We start from the raw sequence: 17953 nt of genomic DNA on the forward strand, positions 1-17953 counted from the left end.
TATGCTTGTACATAATTTGTACATAGATTTTCAGTAGCATATTATGATTCCTTGCACAAAAATACACATATGAAAAATTTAATTGCTTAATCTTATGTTTTAACATAGATATATTTTTACCGAAAAAGTAGTGTAAAAAATGTGACGAAACGCATATGGTCTTAATCCAAACATGAAAGGCACAAAAGTAGTCATAACTTCCTTAATTTTAATTGGATTTAAAAAATTTAAAAATATTCTTTCTAAGCTTATTAAACTCTTTCTAGGTATGCCATTATTGAAATATGTTAAGCCATTTCAATATTTTCATGCGTATTGCTAATATGAGTACATAGATCTGAAACTACTTAGTTTTCGAATTACAGGCTACACAAATTCTGATCAACATTCTTTATTGTAACCATCTAAGGTGTAGAATGGAATAGATAAACACTATACCTATCACAGGATCGTGGGTAAAATAATCATGGGCCTGGTGTTGCTATATAGATAAACAAAACCATGAAAAATGACTCTAAACAAATATAAAAGATGTGGAGTTAAAAAGGATGTGAGCGTCATGATTGGTATTAATTCCCTTGATAACCAACATTAGAGGCTTTGGTTGACATCCTATGAATGTTGGATGTTCCAAGAGCAGAATACAGCTTACTAAATACAGGAAAACAAATATGATTAGCACAAAGCAAAGACCATGCAGACCAAGAAATAGATGACAAAGGAAATTAGAATAGTAATAGAGTTCTCTCACAAACTCTCACACGAAAGTTGTTTATTTTTCATCTATATAAAACATAATCCCAATGTTATGCTGTTGATTTTCCAAACACCCTGTATATACATGCAGATATACACATGCAGATAAAATATTTAAAGAGTTTTAGTAGATTCATATTCAAAAATTAAATCTATAAATGGCTACTACAAAAGTGAAGAAGAAAATGAAGAAAAGTTATTTTATATTTCAAAACGAGTTCATTTTAATGTGTTTCATAGTTTTAATTATTTATTCTCTTTTGATTTTTTTTTGTCTAAAGTAATTTTTCAAACCAAAATTGAAAAATATTTTCCATCTTAAAAAACATGGCTAGTTTTTATTTTACGGTACACTATTTCTACTTAAATCAGTTTGACACTGATTATGTTTAACGCAACTTTTTTCCCATTAAAAACGAACAAATGTTAGAGCCCATTGACTTAGAATGAGTGCTATATACCAAATTAATGGTTGAATGTTTTGTGCTCATTTTAACATAAATACTAATTCCTATGAATCCATAACTGTATATTGAGTGGATAGCAGTATTCTTAGATTGATCCACCTTATCATAGCAAAGGTCTATACAAAATTTCAGCCACATCAACCCAATAGTGTTGAAAACAACTTTGAGTAAATATGGTATTAAAACCAATCCCTATTAATCCTTAACTGTACATCGAATGGATACCATAATACTTAGTTTGCTACACCTTATAACAAAGGTCCATAAAAAGTCTCAGTAAGATCAGCCTAGTAGTTTAAAAAAAAAAAAAGAAAAAAGCACAATGGACAGGCGAAAAAATATGATATAGATTCTTCCAAACTAATTATGAATTAATTTCTATACAAGTATAACAAAATGGTCAAATTCATTTAATTCTTCAACTTATCTTGAGTGAGAATTTTTTTTTTTTTTTTTTTTTTTTTTTTTTTACACAATTGGATATTTTGAGAATTAGTTTTATACAAGAATTTACAGTTTTTATTAATTCACTTTCTTCCAAAAAAATCTTTCAGTTCTCAACCTTTGGCTTTCATCACAGAAATTTTTTATATAAAAGACTTCTGTGTGGATAAACTAAAATTGCTCCAAATATACTAATCTTTGTAAAAACAGTAATTAGGAATTTTTAAAAAATTTTAATATAAAAAGAAATGTAATGGAATCTAACCGAAGACATAATCGGAACAGGTCATCCACAGTGTCAGGGTGATTTCTTAAGCCATTATGTTCTTCCAACTGTTTAAAAGCAGGTGTACAAAACGCCTGTTAAAAAGAAAGAAAAAAAGTTACTTTCAAGTTAATTTCTCAAAGCAGGTCATGAAAAGGTCTTTCTCATATTGAAAGGATATATTTTTTTAGATTTTAAATGTTAATAAAAAACATTTATTATATATATTTTGTGTGAAATATTTACATAGAACATGACAAGACCTTCAAATCAGATTAAAAAAGAAAAACTCAAAGGAAAACAAGAATTTTTACATTTTGAAATATTTAATAAATTTTTACATTCTAAAGATTTTTAGGGAAAAAATTGCACAAAATGCATATTTTACACTTTAAATATGAAATGTAAACAAATTATATTTACATAAAAATACTATTCTAAAATACAAATTTTTAAATATTCTAATTCTATTTAGAAAAAGGTTAGTGTTTAAACAAATATTTAAGTATAATATCCATTAAAAAGTTTAATATTGTAAATAATTGCTTGTGAAAATTGTCAGAGTAATTGTTTAAAATAATGCAGTAATGAAAAATTCAAGGGAAGATAACTGAATGTTACCTTGAGCCTATATAGATATACCAATTAATAAGTAGGCTCTACTATTTAAAAGCAAAAAAAAGGGTGAATCCTTAATTTTATTTCCATATTTTAAATTCTGTATCAATTTTTAAGATTTGTAAACCATTTACCTGTAACATGTTCAATAAACCTGGAACACAAGTTGCATCAGTTCCATATTCATCGACTAAAATGCTTCCAAGGTATAGGAAACAGGAATGCTGATGGACCTGATACAAGTTTACCATCTGGAGGAGAAAAACAAATCAAAATGTACAAAGAAAAAAAAAAAAAAAAAAAGATGGCAAAGAATGATAAAGAACATACCAATATTCCAGGTGTTAACTGTGTGTGAAATACATAGGTATATATGAGGGGGGCATCCCAAAAGTAATACCTCCTATTTTTTTTTTATCCTGCCTGAATGGAGCAGAGAGGATTGTAAATTGCATTGTTATGAAGACTGAACACCTATCAAATTGCAATAATCACACTAAGATCTCAAAAAAATATATATATAAAGGAAAAAGTTTCATCTCACTGTTGCAGATATTGACAGTGTGGGACTATAAGAAAGCAACACTTGTCATGGACGTGCATCAGAAGCAGAGCTGCATTATTGAACTCCTCCATGCAGAAGAAATTGAACTGATCGACATTCACCGGTGCCTGTTAAACATTTATGAAGCCGATGCAGTTGATGCCAACACTTAGGAGATAGGTTTGTCAATTTCAGAGTGGCAACAGAGGGAGTGACAAAGTATAATCTGGATGCTCATGCACAGCAAACACTATCGGTGGCAAAAGTGTGTTGAAAATGATAGTGACTATGTAGAAAAATAAATTCTGGAGCACAACAGGTTGCTTGTTTTAATGATATTACATGTCAAGTCTTCATCTCTCTTCAATTTTTTTTTTTTTTTTTGTTAAAAAATAGGATGCTTACTTTTGGAATAACCCTTGTACGCTTTTGCCTTATGGCTTGCAAAGTTTAAATATATTTGTAATCGGGCTCTTGAAAAAAAAAAAAATTTGCTTTCAAGTGTGTAACACTACTAGAGAATTGTACTGATTTTTTTTTATTGCTATTAATCAATTATTTATTGAAATAAATGTAACAGTATAAAATCCAAGGAAATTTGAAAAATCCTATTCGAAAAATAATTTTAATTACAAATTTAAATCCATCACCATGCATTCTCATTTCTTCAGAAGTTGGCCAATTTAATCTTTTGCTAATAATTGAAAAAAAAAAAAAAAAAAAAAAAAAATGAAATTTTTGCAAGCATTTAGACTGTTGAATACAAAGTTGTTTAAACTGGTTTTAAAATTTTAAGCAAATCCTCATGAAAGTTTTGGAAACTATTTACATCCAATAATTTTATAGAGATTATAACAACATTGTTATAACAAAATCAGTTATAGTTTTATAAAGATTTGGTTAGTTGGTTGTTTTGTTTATGACATATCAACCCATTTTGGGTTATTTAACACAGACTCGAATTTTAAAAAATGTTGAACAAAAAGTAAACAATTTCAACAAGTTTGTGTATTTAATAAATCAATACTTAGCAGATTTATACATCTGACAAATTCATGTATTTAAAAAATTCATATATTTAACAAATTATAAATTTTCAATAGACACACCTTTTATATAAGGATTTGATTCAATAACTAGCTAGCAGCCCGGCGTTGCTCAGTCATACAATATGTGACATTTTAATTCATGCAGATTGTGTATGTATTATTATAGAATCATCCTCTATTGATTATTATATATTATGAAGAATAATTTGCCTGGTGGACTAATTCACAAAAAAAAAATAAATAAAAAAATAATAATATCATTCATCAAATTCTGTCAGTGTTTGTTTACAATATCACGTCAGCTGATATTTGGGCTCGATGATGAATTCCCTGGAAAAGTCACTTTTGATTAATGTTTACTTTTAAAATATGCAAATGAAGAAATGATTTGCAGCAATTTTAAACCCTCTTTTATTGTAAATTGAATTTATAAAAAAAAAAATTAAAATAAAATGGTGAGGTGCACCCAGGCTTGAACAAGTGACCATTCGATCTGTAGTCGAATGCTCTACCACTAAGCTATATCTTCAGATTATAAATCTGTTCTTTTTGTTTTTTTTTAGAACAAATGATTTGCTGAAGTTTTATTATCTCCCTTAGCTGGTGTAACGTAAATTATTCCCCTGTAAAAATTTTTCTTTTTTATCGATAAGAGAGAAAAGCTATGTTTAAGATCAGATTTTTTTGATTTTCGATACTTATAGGATAAATTTCTGGACAAAACATAGCTAAGAACACTTTCAGCATATAAATTAGCTTTGTGTAAAATTTGCAAAGATAGGCATAGCTGTTTCGGAACATACGAGCAAGGCACTTATACACACATACAAAGTAACTTTTATATAATAGTAGAGATAAATATAACTATTAAAATCATAATTTAAAATAAAAATTTGATTAAAAAAAATCAAATTAAGAGACTGGAGTTGAGGTCAATTAGATACTAAACCAGTTTTACTAAAAATACATTACTAAATATTAAGTACTAATGTCCGACTAATTGCCATTGTTGCTGATACAAGCAATTTTGACATAGCAATTGGGTCCGGAAGTGTAAAAAATATTGTAAAACAATCTTGTAATAAACAATAAAATGAATTTACCCAGAAGTTTTGAGAGGTTATTTTTGGCAAATATTTTTTTTAAGTCCATACCTAAAGATATATTTACTAAAGAAAACTCAGTACTCGTACAGTTTAATCAAGACATTAAAAAATGAAAATATCGAAAAATGGTTATATTGTATGCATCTGTTTTGACATGAAGATCTCCGAAAAAGAAATTTCACTTAATTTGATTGAGTAGCCTTGTTTTTTTTTACAGCGGAAAAACACATTTTTATGACAGCACGTTGAAGGCAGACATTTTGGTTGTTTTAATTTTTGTTTGGAGTTTATAAACGCCAAAGGGAGATAACTCTAGTTAAAGTGCCGATACTCCCTCCCCATCTTTAATACTAGCTTTTCTTCCTAAAAATCAAACCTTTTGATCGGTATCATAACGTTTTTTTGCTGTAAAACAACTTGATGAAATTAAGTGAAATTTTTTTTTGGAGAACTTCATTCCATAACAGATACGTACAATTTAAACTTTTTTTTTTTTTCAATATTTTCATTTTTTTTAATGTTTTAATTAAACTGTACAAGTACCAAAAACTCAATTTTTAAATATTCCCTCTTACCCAGGCGATCTACTGAATCCTGTTAGTGCAAGAAATGTTATTAAAATAAACAATAAAATGACTTTAGTCACAGTCGCGATTATTTTTTTTTGGCAAATCCTTAAAGACTGAGACTTTTTTTTCCAACACAGTATACCACCTTTTTTTTTTATTATTTATTTTATTTATCTTTATAAAAAAAAGTTTATTTCTTTATTATTGAAATAACAAACAAAACGAATTTAGTCAGTCACAACTTTCAGCGGAAAGTTTTGTTGTTTTTTTTTGGCAAATTAAATTTTACAAGTGACCGTTTTCTTTAAAATTTGAATTTTGTAACACAATAAGAATGTTACACTAGAAAATCTTTGTAAAAGTAGAAGAAATCCTTAAAGACTGGGGCAATGTTTTCAATCCCGTGTGCCTCTTTTGGGGGAACTAGTTTTCCTCACATTTAAAACAGTGTCTAACTACCCTTGTGGGGAGGCAAGTAAATAACTATTTAAAAAAATTATTTTTTTAAAATAATATTGCATAAAGTTCCATTTTATTATAATGTGGCTCTGGTTCATTTCTCAAAAAAGTCATTTTTAAAAAAAATTTTTCTCAAACATTTAGTTAAAGTTATTATTGACTACTATTGATCGTTTTTTTGTTTGTTTTGCTTTTCAAATTAAACTTGAAACTGTCGAAATTGCTTTGACTAATTAAACCCTTAACGACTGAGAATTATTTTTTTCCAATACAGTGTGCCAAATAATTGTCTGAAATCTTTTAGGATTCAATTAGACGTACATAAAACTGTGTTTAACTTTTAGTCAGGCATTATTAGTAAAATCAAGGCACAAGTAATTTAAAAAATAAACTTGTATATGTTTTTTTACAAAAATTTTTAATGAAAAAAAAGTGGCACACAGAATCGGAAAAAAAATCGTTTCAGTCTGTAAGTTCATCATGTAAATAAATGTTTATATATCTTTACTTTCTGCCTTAAGATAGAATATTTAAAAAAAATTTTTTATAAATACTTTTTATAATGAATCTAAAAATATATTTGCCAAAAAGTAACCTCTCAACTGAAATTTGTGAGTAAATTCATTTTATTGTTTATTTTAATAATGCCACAACAGATTTTTACAATATTTTATATGGACAAACCCAGTAGTTTGTCAGTGTCAAAGCAAATCATACATTATTTAGTTGTAGATTTTTAGTAAAGCACTTATGTATGACTAAAAGCCGGCACGACTAAATGTCCGATTTGGCTCCTGCTGATTCAAATAACTTTACACGTTGTTTCTATATGAAAAACAGCAGGAGCAGTTAGTTATACATTGATCAGTCATAATTTTGGTTGTGCATTTTTAGTAAAACCCCAACTACGCTAATGTCTGCAGGTGAGAGGCATATCTACTCCCACCTTCTTTCACCTGTAAGCATAAAAAGCTTAAATCTATTCTAAGAATTATTTTATTTCAACAACAAAAATTTAAACAAAAATAAATAAAAACCAACGAAAAGAAAGTAAAATTTTTCTTACCTGACTGACTAATGGTTGCAAAACTGAAGCTGAATTTTTGCCTAGACAACGAATAGCAAATCTAATACAGCGACAACATCTCTCAACGATGCGAACATCGGACTGGTACTTTTCACATGCATTTGACAGGACTGGAAATACCTAGTCAAAATCGGGGAAGAAAATAAAAAGTATATGAACAAGACTTTTTTTTTTTTTTTTTTTTTAAATGATGCCAGTAGATAAAATTTTTTAAAATAAAAATAATGGGCATTTGTCCAGAACTTTGCCTTTATTAAAACATGCATGGGGCCTTAACAAGTTAAAAATTTACTTTCACCATGACTAATGTTTGTGCAAAATTAAAAAAAAAAAATTCAAGGTGTGGTTATTGAGAAAAGTATGAATGGATGGATGATTTAGAGGCAATTTTACCCTTAAAGGGGCAGCCCGAGTTATCCTGGAAAATCCGTTCTGACAAAAATTTACTTCCAGCATGATTAATATTTGTGCAAAATTAAAAAAAAATTGGCGTGGTTATTGAGAAAAAAAAAGGCGTGGTTATTGAGAAAAATGCAAACAAATGAACAGTCAAATGTGAGTGAATTACGAGGTCCATTCCCTCCTTTGTTGGGGGGGGGGGGGGGTCCGAATATAAAGAAATATCTGTATGATGTACATGTGGTGAATTTGATGGTTTATTTTACCAGCATATCAACCTTTTTAAGTTACCTAATACCAAATAGATTGTTTGATTTATTTTGTTGATTGTTAGCATTTTTTTTTTTTTTAATATATTTTTAATATCTTAGTGTGATTATTGCAATTTGAGAGGTGTTACTTGTATGGTGTGCATTTTGAGGGTGTTTTCTTTTTCCAATTATATTTTATTGTATGCTGCTGTGTTACTTTTAAGAATGCTAGGAAATTGAAAAAAATCTTTTAGATTGTTTACTTGATAAGATTTTTTTTTTTGAATTTGTTAGAGATCTTTGCAATTTGTTAGAATGTTTTACGAATGAAGGTTCCTGACAAGGAATACATTTTTTGCCCTTTATTATGTACTGATGTTGCCCGGGTGTTTGGAGGTGTGTGTTGTGCAAAAAAAAAAAAAAAAAAAAAAGGTGGTAGTAGGCAGGCAGGCTTGAACCCGTACTGCGAAGGCAGAAAAGAAAGTTGGCGGCGAAAAAAAAAATGATGTGTTAGCTGTTGAGCATATCACCAAATCAAAAGTGATGTAGGTTTAAATTTAGGCTAGACAATCGAAGAGAAGTGATGACTTTCGAAAATATTGGCAAAAAAAAGCGACCCCCCCCCCCCCGTAGAAAAGTGCCTAGTTGAGGATTAAGGAATTAATGTTTTTAGCCAATTTTTTGATATTTGTCGTCCGAAGGGTCAAGCTTCAAAAGTATACCGATCTTGTGAAAATCGGTCACCTTTGTTAAAACAGGTGAGATTTATATTATAGATGAGTGTGTGATAACAGTGTGTTCTATTTAGAGTCTTGCTATTACTACTTCTTCCGTTGTCATTTTCCTATTAGAGATTTTGTCTTCTGCCTGTTTTTTTTGAGGTGAGGCTTTATTTGATAGAGTTTGTTGTTTTTGCAAGAGTTCCATGACTCTTGCCGTTTAAAAATGATATAGGGGTCTGTGATCAGTGTAAGTTTAAAGTGGGTTTAAATTTGCTATTAGCTAGTGTAGTTCTTCTATGTGTTTGTTCCTCTACAGTTCCATTGTAGTATTTTTTTTTTCATCATTTATGTTTTCTTTGTGTTTTTCCATTTAAAGGTTTTTTTGGGTGGAGGGGGTAGTCGTAATGTGCTGGTCTTTCATTTTCTATGTCAATTGCCTCGATCTGATTTTGGATAGGGGTTCTTATTTCTTATGCTGATCGAGATCAACTTTATCCCATTTTGGATTTAGATGTTTTTTTGTTGAGTGATTTTATTGCTTTTAGAGTCTGTTTTTTTTTTTTAGTTCCAATGGGGGGGTAACTGTTTCTATAGAAGTAGTTGCAGTTTGGTGTTTTGTGTATATTTTTGGTTGAGTCCTCTTTTGGTTTGTATTTGGGTAGATTTTGTTTTCAATTTGGTTAATTTTTTTTTTCTTTTTTTTTAAAATCATTCTAGTAAAATTTTCATTTAAGAGTTTTTTTCTGACATTTTCTATTTTCACATTAGTTGAGTTTGTTGGTTTTGTATGGTGATTTATTATGTTAGTATTTGGTTTATTTTAGCTATTTCTGCATAATTACCATTTTCTATTGTTACCTTGGCTTCTAAGGTAATATATTTTTGGTGTATTTTATTTTGAGGATTTTTTTTCCTTTTATCCAAAAAAAGGAAAATTTTTAGGATTTACCCAGTGATTTTCATTGCACTTAACATATTTAAGTGACTTATATCTTTGGAAATTGTGATGTCTTAGTGGGTTAGGAATATATAGTTTTGTGTTTATTGCCAGATGTCCTATTTTGGTATTTTGAGGATTTTGTGAATATCAAAGATTAGGATGTATTGGTGAATCTAATTTCTGTTTTTATTTGTATTCTTTGTACATCTGTAACATTTTTGCATTTTGAGATTGTCTTATTTCTTTTATAGTGCATAATGATGATTCAGAACTTTTAATTATGTCTTTGCTTGAGTTTAGTGTTTCATGTAAGTTTTGATTGTTGTATTATCAAATGGTTTCCATTTTAGTAGCTCTTCTGCTTGTTTTTTATTTATTTCAATTAATATTATGCCGTTGTTTATTCATTTTGTTTTCAGTTTGATACATTCGAAGAATATTTTTTTCTATTTTGAAAGGTGACGTTTTATTAACAGGTTTTTCATCAGTTGATTCCATCACTATGCATGTTGGGAAGTTTGTGCTTTCATATTTCATTTCGATTTCTGCATCTGAACTGGTAACATTTGAGACTTCAGAAGGATTTCTTTTCTTACGAGGCTTATTAATGTACATAATTTTGTGTGTTATTTTTTTTCATCTCTCCTGTTCCCGTCCCCCACCCACCTTTGAGCCTTATATGGGAGGTGTTAGAAGAGGGCATTTGCCCCAACACAACAAGGATACAGGAGGGGTATACTCTACCATTTGGTGGACCCAAGCATCCATGGTTCTTCCATTTATTTCTAAGCCTCTTTTTAGAAAAAAAGTCTGTTTCTCAGCCATGTTCGGTTCATTGTCCGTCAAGTAGATTAACCCTTCAACCACAGCTTACTAAATCAGTTTATTGTATGTGTAGAGAGTGAGCATGTTTTCTTGCTATGTTTGTCAGTTTTAGAGCAACTGATTAATTGGATTGAGCCTATCCAACCTCCTGTCTAACCCAAGTAAGGTCCAAAGTAGTTTGGACCTTACTTGGGCTAGACAGGAGGATGGATAGGCTCATAAGTAGTTATGTTGCAGTTCATGTCTTTATAATGTCCTGGGCATGATCTGCTCAACCACCAGGATCCCATCCTTAAACATCATGAGTCACCACCCACAGTCAACAGGTTGCTTCACTGAGGAGCTTTTACTCACTGCAGAGGGCAGTTGGAGTATTCTAATGCCCCCTCGACAGGGCCAATACGTGATGGAAAGAAAACATTCCAAAAGAAAATCATGTAAATTGATCAAGTAGTTTTATTTGTAAATAAGAAAATCAAATTTTATGGCTAACTGACAATTATCTCAAGAAATAAGAGCTAACTCAGCAATAATTCAAACTTTTGTTGTAATGCCTAAAAATGATTTTTTTTAACAAAAATTAAATTACTTGATCAATTGATGTAATTTTCAGAATACAATATTTTCAATGTCACAGGGACATACATTATACAGTTTTTTCTTCATTTTTGTTTTTTAATATAGGGAAAATTCTGGATAAGTATGAAAAAAAAAAAAATTGAAAATAAAAAAAAATTTGAAAAAAAGAAAAAAAAAAAAGAAAAAGGAAAAGATAAAATCTAACAACTTACTTCTTGAAGAACATTTTGACAGGGATGTGGTTGTCCGTTTGGAACCGAGGGATTCAAATGCCTACCAATAGAAATAGAAACAAATATATATATGACTGATAAAGATTTTAAAATTTCTGAAAAATAACTTGTCTATTAAATTCTTTTTGTTTCATTTTACTTCAAAATTTTCAGAAATGAAGATGGCCCCTTCCTGAAGCTAACACTTTATCTCTATATGAAATATGATATTCTGATATATTCTGAAATATGATATAGAATATGATATTCAAATGTTCTATTAATATTCTCCTTCACTCCTCAAACACTAAGTTAGTAAAGAAGTTAACAATTTTCCTCTCCTCAATTGGCCATTTAAATGTTATCGTATACCTTTCTCATGGTCTTGTAGTCTTATTGGATTCCAAGACAAAAATTTATCTAGTTTGGTGGAGTATCCAGCTTTGTGTTGTTACTTAAGGAAATATCACTTGGAGAAGGTCCACCATTCCTCATAAAAGCTAATGTGGGTTAGCCATACTGAGGAGATCTTATTTGAGCCGAGAATACTATGTCATTTTGAATATTTGTAGGTTTACTTGTAGGTATCCTAATGCCAGATTGTCCTGACAAACTTCTGTACAGAGAGACCTTAGGCATTCAAGCTCTCCGTTTCTTCTTCTGATATGTCGTAGCAAACAAAAAATAAATGAGATTTTTCACCTGAATATTGCAGCCAACCGATCAAGCCACAAAGTTGGATCATGTTTACTTCCTTGTTTCACTGTTGGTTCACCTTCAGCCAAAAGCTAGAAAAAAAAAATATAAGAGTTAAAAAATAAATGATAGATAAAAAAAAAAAATTTGAATAAAAAAGAAAAAAATTAAAAAATGGTATTATCTTGCTTTAATTAAAAAACAAAGATTGAAGTTAAAAAAAAAAAAAAAAAAAAAAAAAAATTGAACTCCACAACCCCTCCTGACTAGAAATGACTTCATTCCATCCCCTCCTCCTTACATCCTCTTTCTTCCTGACGGTAACAAGAGAAAGAGAAACTAATTCAAGGAATGTTTTAGAGTGAAAACCAAGAATGGTGAAAAGAATATAAAAACAAATTCATTTGATACACGGACGGCCTACAGTGAAGACACAAAGAGGCTAACCACACTCCATCCCCACCGATCGCACTATGATCAAATCCATGGTATAAACTGTCCATGTACCATGCGCCCAAACCAATCTATAGGGCTGGAATGGACAGGTAAGGATGAATTGAATGCTGATTTGACTCTCTAGCACAGTAGTGCAAAGAACTGATATTGTATGGCACAAGGATACCAAAAGAGGTGTCGTCAGTTATGCAGAGATGCAAAAGAGATTATCTCGCATGAGATAAAGGAACCGATCTTCCGATATTCTATGCATTGAAGAAGAGCCTGTGAAATTATTTACCAGAAAAGTAAAAAAGGTTAATCCCGCTTAAAGAGACATAAAGTGGAGATACTGATCTCCTGATCTGCCACAGAACTATTACATGTCAACGAAAGAGAAAGACAACACTGATACCGCTAAAGTGGACATGAGCAAGGAATGTGGATTTATATCCGGAATACATTGTCGCCTACTGACTTTTCAAAACCTTTTGAAATCGGATTATTATTTCCTTTGGACAAACTATTTTTTTCTCTGGATACACACATTCAATTCAGCTAAATATTTGACATTTTATGTCCATCCCCTTCTCTAAGCCATCTATCATTGCCATTGAAAAGTTCAGCTAATTCATATAACCATGTTATTCTTATGTTTTTGAACTGAATAAACCTTTCTTATATATACACAAAAAAAAAAAAAATGCTCTTATTTTATTTACAAATTCCTTTTCTGTCGGCCCATTGAGGATTACATGATTTTCTAGAAGAGATCAAACTTTATTGTGTAATAAAATTAGTTTATATCTATAACCCACAGTTGTTGTGTTCTTTCATTTTGCCATCTGTATGCTTCACTTGTTTATTTCATCATGATGTTGATCTGAACTAAGTTAACGTGTCATATAGACTGTAATTCACATGGCGGATATGTATTTTATTTTATATATTTTTTTTAAATATGTTATAAGAATGTGGAGAGGTACTGTTAGTCTTGTAGAATCATCAGATTCTGCACAGGGAAATATTTTCCCCCCAAATACCCCCCCTCCCGCATGTACCCATAATAAAAATGAATATGTAATTTATTAAACAAATTCATGTAATTTTTAGAATATAGTATTTTTGTTTCATTACAGGTACACAGATTTTCCTTTTTAATATACGGAGAATTCTGAACAAGAATCAATTCTGGTACTACATAGATTTTATGCTCGGAACAAACAATTCGGGTCGATCTTAGGAAGTCATCTTGCTCAGCATTACACCCTTTTTTTGATGCACTTTTACCAGGGAATACTGACATCATTGATCGTGGCCAATTTTGCATTCATTCAGAATGTACTTTCACTTTTTTGGGTAATAATAAACAGAGCCTGTGTTGAACATTGCTGTTAAAGGTAAGTAAAAAAAACCCAAAAAACAATTAATCATTTAAATGAAGTGTTTCATCATTCAATAGATTTGATAAAGAGTTGGTATGTTTTAAATCAAATCAAACTATCGAAAAGATCAATTTACCTTATTGAGAGGATCAAGTTGAAAGGAGCACAACTGTTTCAAACCGTCACCAACATTTTCATAGGGTAACTGAGTCAAAATAGTCGCAGTACCTAGAAAGAAAAAGCAGAATATACTGAAATTAAAACACGAAGTGAACTTAATAATAAATTAAAAGTAAAAATCAAAAGCTACAAACATTTTATTGATTAAAAGAAATAAAAAATGTTTTTAATTCCAAAAATTAAATAAAATTCAAATAAATTACCTTCGTTTTATTTGGACTCTAAACTTTATTTGGACTCTAAACTTTATTAACTATGTTACAGATGTAACCTCTGACCTTCTTCAAGTTGAGCTTTTCCAACTTAAGAACATAATAATTGCACTTTGGCACATATACAGAATTTTGAACTGAACCCGTTATTTACCATTTCCAAGTATAAGCTTTAATTTATGCTCTTATTTAATTTATGCTCTTATTTAATTTATGCTCTTATCTCCATATATAATATTTTGATTGCAGAAATTCCCCTCTGGACCAAGCTTTCGTAGGTTTGCAACAACAGATGTCACATACAAATTCAATACATCTACCCTGATAGCCACCATCTTATGTAGCTTACGACCAAACTTTCTGCCACATTCACTCGTGAGAATAAAATGCTACATTACATCCGATGAGCAACACCATCACAATCGCCGCATCTACAGAGGAAGAAGTTCCTATTTTTCTCTCTCTCAATATTTAGTGCTCTCACTACAAGTTGTCACCGGGTCCAATTCTACATTTTGCAACTATAGTGTGATTACACCTTCCGTAACTGGTTAAGACATATATAGACATAACATATTCTTTCAGATATCCGAATCCTAAATAATAATGGCTCCTTAGCCATGTTTGTTCTTTCTGGGTGGCCTGATATTCTAATATTCCAGAATGAAACTAATTCCTAAATAAATGAACACTTCTAAAAGTTTACAAAAATGGCGTCACTCCCCATGAGACACTAGCAAAAAAAAAATTAAAACAACATTAACTGCTCATAAATAGACAATTAAATACTGATAATCTTATTTACTGGAACAAACGTGCACAAGTAAAAACTTTATATACATAACGTCTTCTCCATCTTTGCTTGCACATCTGGAACACTAAAAAAAAAAAAAAATTCTACCAGGCAACGCTGGCTAACAGGTCCTGCTAGTCTATAATAAAGATTGCATCTTCAACCTTCAGAATACAGTTGCTAATTAACATTTCTAACCATTACGCCATATGTCCATCAGTTCTAAGTGACAGGTTTCTGGAAATTGATAGTTTAGTTCTGACTACAATCAATATTAAAGAATAACAAATAAACAATTTATCCAGTCATGGCTGATGGAATAAGAACAACCTACACTTGTAGATTAAATTATTAATTAAATAAATGGTTCAGTTCAAAATTCTGTCCCAGTTTCAATAAAGATTCGAGTTCAATAAAGGTTCCCAAGTTTAACTAGAAGGTTTTGGCAAAAACGTGAATATAATCATTAATGAGAAGTAGTATGAATAAGACAAATTATCAACATGAGATTGCACATGACTTAATTAGTCACGCACTAATTGTTTTTTAGTTGTTACTATTTATATATTTTCTTATGTACAGGGTGGAACGATAAAAGTGTCGCCCTAAAGAAAACAACAGCTTTATTTTAAAACTTTTATTGAAAAAAATCCATTCAAGTAACTTGATTATGTAGTAGAGCTGACATCTATTCAATGTAGCTGCCGTCAACATCAATCACCACCTTGATATGGGTCCGGAACTGGGAGCATGCCTGTTCCACAAACACTAGCAAGAACTCAGTCAGGCTGGCTTTGATGCTGTTTGGTTTTCATTAAACGGAAATGGTATCATGTCGTCTTTTCTAGGGCGACAATTTTATCGTTCGACTCTGTAACTTTAGAATTTCAAAGAATGCATTTTACAACATTTTTATCCCCTTCCCTCCATTTTTTTTTTTTTAGGATATTAGAAAGTGGCTGCTTCACAACCCCTACTTCCCTTATTTTGTCCTTTAATTCTCACAGTTCATGAGTGATGTTTCTGATAAAGGAAGGAGAATCACTGTTTTCTGCATCATAATCTATTCATCTCATACTTAGCAGGTTTTCGACTATGGAATAATATTTTTTTACAAGCTCCTTTACATCAAGTGGCTTCATGCCTTGTCTGGAGTGATTTACAGAAAAAAAAATATTAAATACATTTCCTTTCTTTGATTTAGGATCACATTCATCTAATCTTTGGAACAATTTTTTTTCTCTCCTCAATATAAGTAATCACCCTGAAAAACAGTAAATAAACCAATAAAATGACTATAAATTGTTTCTATTTACGTGCCCTCCCAAAGGACAGAGGCAGACGATATCGGCTTTTAATGTGCAAAAAAATCCAGTTCTCCCAAAGGAATTAGACTGGGGCAAAAAATATAAATTGCTTTGGTTCATAAGGATTTCTCATAGAAAAGAGCATATGTAGTATGAAAACTAATACTACTCTTTAATCATAGCAAAAAATGCCCAGGAGTCAACTCATGTAATCATTTAGGACAATTAATAATCACAACTATTGTAATATCGTTTGTAATTTGTGCATTAAAAAATATCACAATTATGATTTGATTTCTAATATCTGTAATGTTTAAAAAATAAATAAAAAAAAAATTAAAAAAAAAAAATAAATAAAAAAAAAATAAATAAATAAAAAATAAATGCAAATATCATTAAACAGATATGTTTATATATTTGTATGTATGGGATTCACTCCTAAACTAATTAATAGATCATTATGAACACAGCTGCATGATGCATGGATTTCAAAATGTGGACTATATTTAGTTTTACACAAAGGGATGGGTAAAGAGGGAATTAAAGCTCTCAGTAAAATTCAGATTTCTAAAAATTTAATATGCATTAAGCATCAGTTAATTAATAAATTTCAATTTCTTAAGATTAGTTGGAGTTTAGAACTTTAAAAAGGATCATAATGTGACATTCTATTAGAGGATTTATGTTGTTATTTACTCACTTCCACCTATAGGAAGATGTGACACAAGCTCGGAAGGTGCGGAGAGTGAAACCAGCACACTTAAAAGAAGAGCATTCTGGCATTTTAAAAATTGCCTAAGCAGCGCCATCAGCATTCCTGGATCAGGTGTCTTAAGCAGTAAGAAATAAACTTACAATTTTTATTTCCATGCGTGTCTAGCAATCCAGTCATAAAAAATGTATCCAAATCACACAACCTGAAAAAGTTAACACCATACAAACTCCTCAACCAGGTAAAAACACTAATGTAAAAAAAAAAAAAAAAAATGTGAAGAGAACTTCCTTAACCTTTAAGCAGTCCAATTGCAGCATCATTAGACAAATTAAAAGAGTCCATCGCTTGTGCAATTTGCAGAAGTCCATCAAAATGTTCTTTCATTTGTGACCGACAGCTTGTACAAATACTCTGGAGAGCAGTAGCCGATGCAGATGCCAAAGCGGGTTGTTGAAGACCAGCCAAAAGAAATTGGAGAACAGGATCTGAAAGAAACATAAAATTCAGTCAAGAAATTAAGATCAGAAATTTCTAGAATCAATGAAAAATAGTCTAAGCATGAAATAAAACTAAAGTTTTTTTTTTTCTTTTACCATATGGATATTGGGGCTGAAAATCAGATTTTAAAGACAATTTAATATCAGGTGAAAATAGATTAATCTTCATCTTCAATTATATAAAGGAAAGATGTGTGTGTGTGTGTTTGTATGTCTACTAAAACTTTTGTCATCCACATCCAACTAGGTCGAAACCAGTACCATCTGAAAGAACAATCCCTCGGATGCATAATATGCAAAAATCAGAAACAAAAATGGGCAATTATTTTGTATAGAAATAGTTTTAAATGGAGGGGGGAGGGGTCAGTTAAAAATCATCTCTTTCTAAAAGATTTCAACAAGTGCGCATGCATCAAGCATTATTTTTTTAATTTGTTTAAA

At 30.4% G+C, this 17953-nt stretch overlaps 1 protein-coding gene across 2 annotated transcripts in view; it reads right to left on the bottom strand.

Annotated features, from left to right (window-relative positions):
* LOC145277006 (transportin-3-like) overlaps positions 1–17953 on the bottom strand; it is a 188680-nt gene that overhangs the window by 20771 nt on the left and 149956 nt on the right. For both annotated transcript variants that reach the window (XM_080128603.1, XM_080128602.1), the window contains exons 17-23: positions 17309–17500; positions 13945–14036; positions 11995–12080; positions 11293–11353; positions 7344–7484; positions 2685–2801; positions 1933–2027 (exon numbers count right to left, since the gene is read on the bottom strand). In XM_080128603.1, the coding sequence (XP_079984729.1) occupies positions 1933–2027; positions 2685–2801; positions 7344–7484; positions 11293–11353; positions 11995–12080; positions 13945–14036; positions 17309–17500 (784 nt within the window). The remainder of the gene's footprint in view (positions 1–1932; positions 2028–2684; positions 2802–7343; positions 7485–11292; positions 11354–11994; positions 12081–13944; positions 14037–17308; positions 17501–17953) is intronic.

Source organism: Euprymna scolopes, chromosome 5, assembly GCF_053919585.1.
Source record: "Euprymna scolopes isolate OS-2025 chromosome 5, ASM5391958v1, whole genome shotgun sequence".
NCBI classification, from domain to species: domain Eukaryota; kingdom Metazoa; phylum Mollusca; class Cephalopoda; order Sepiida; family Sepiolidae; genus Euprymna; species Euprymna scolopes.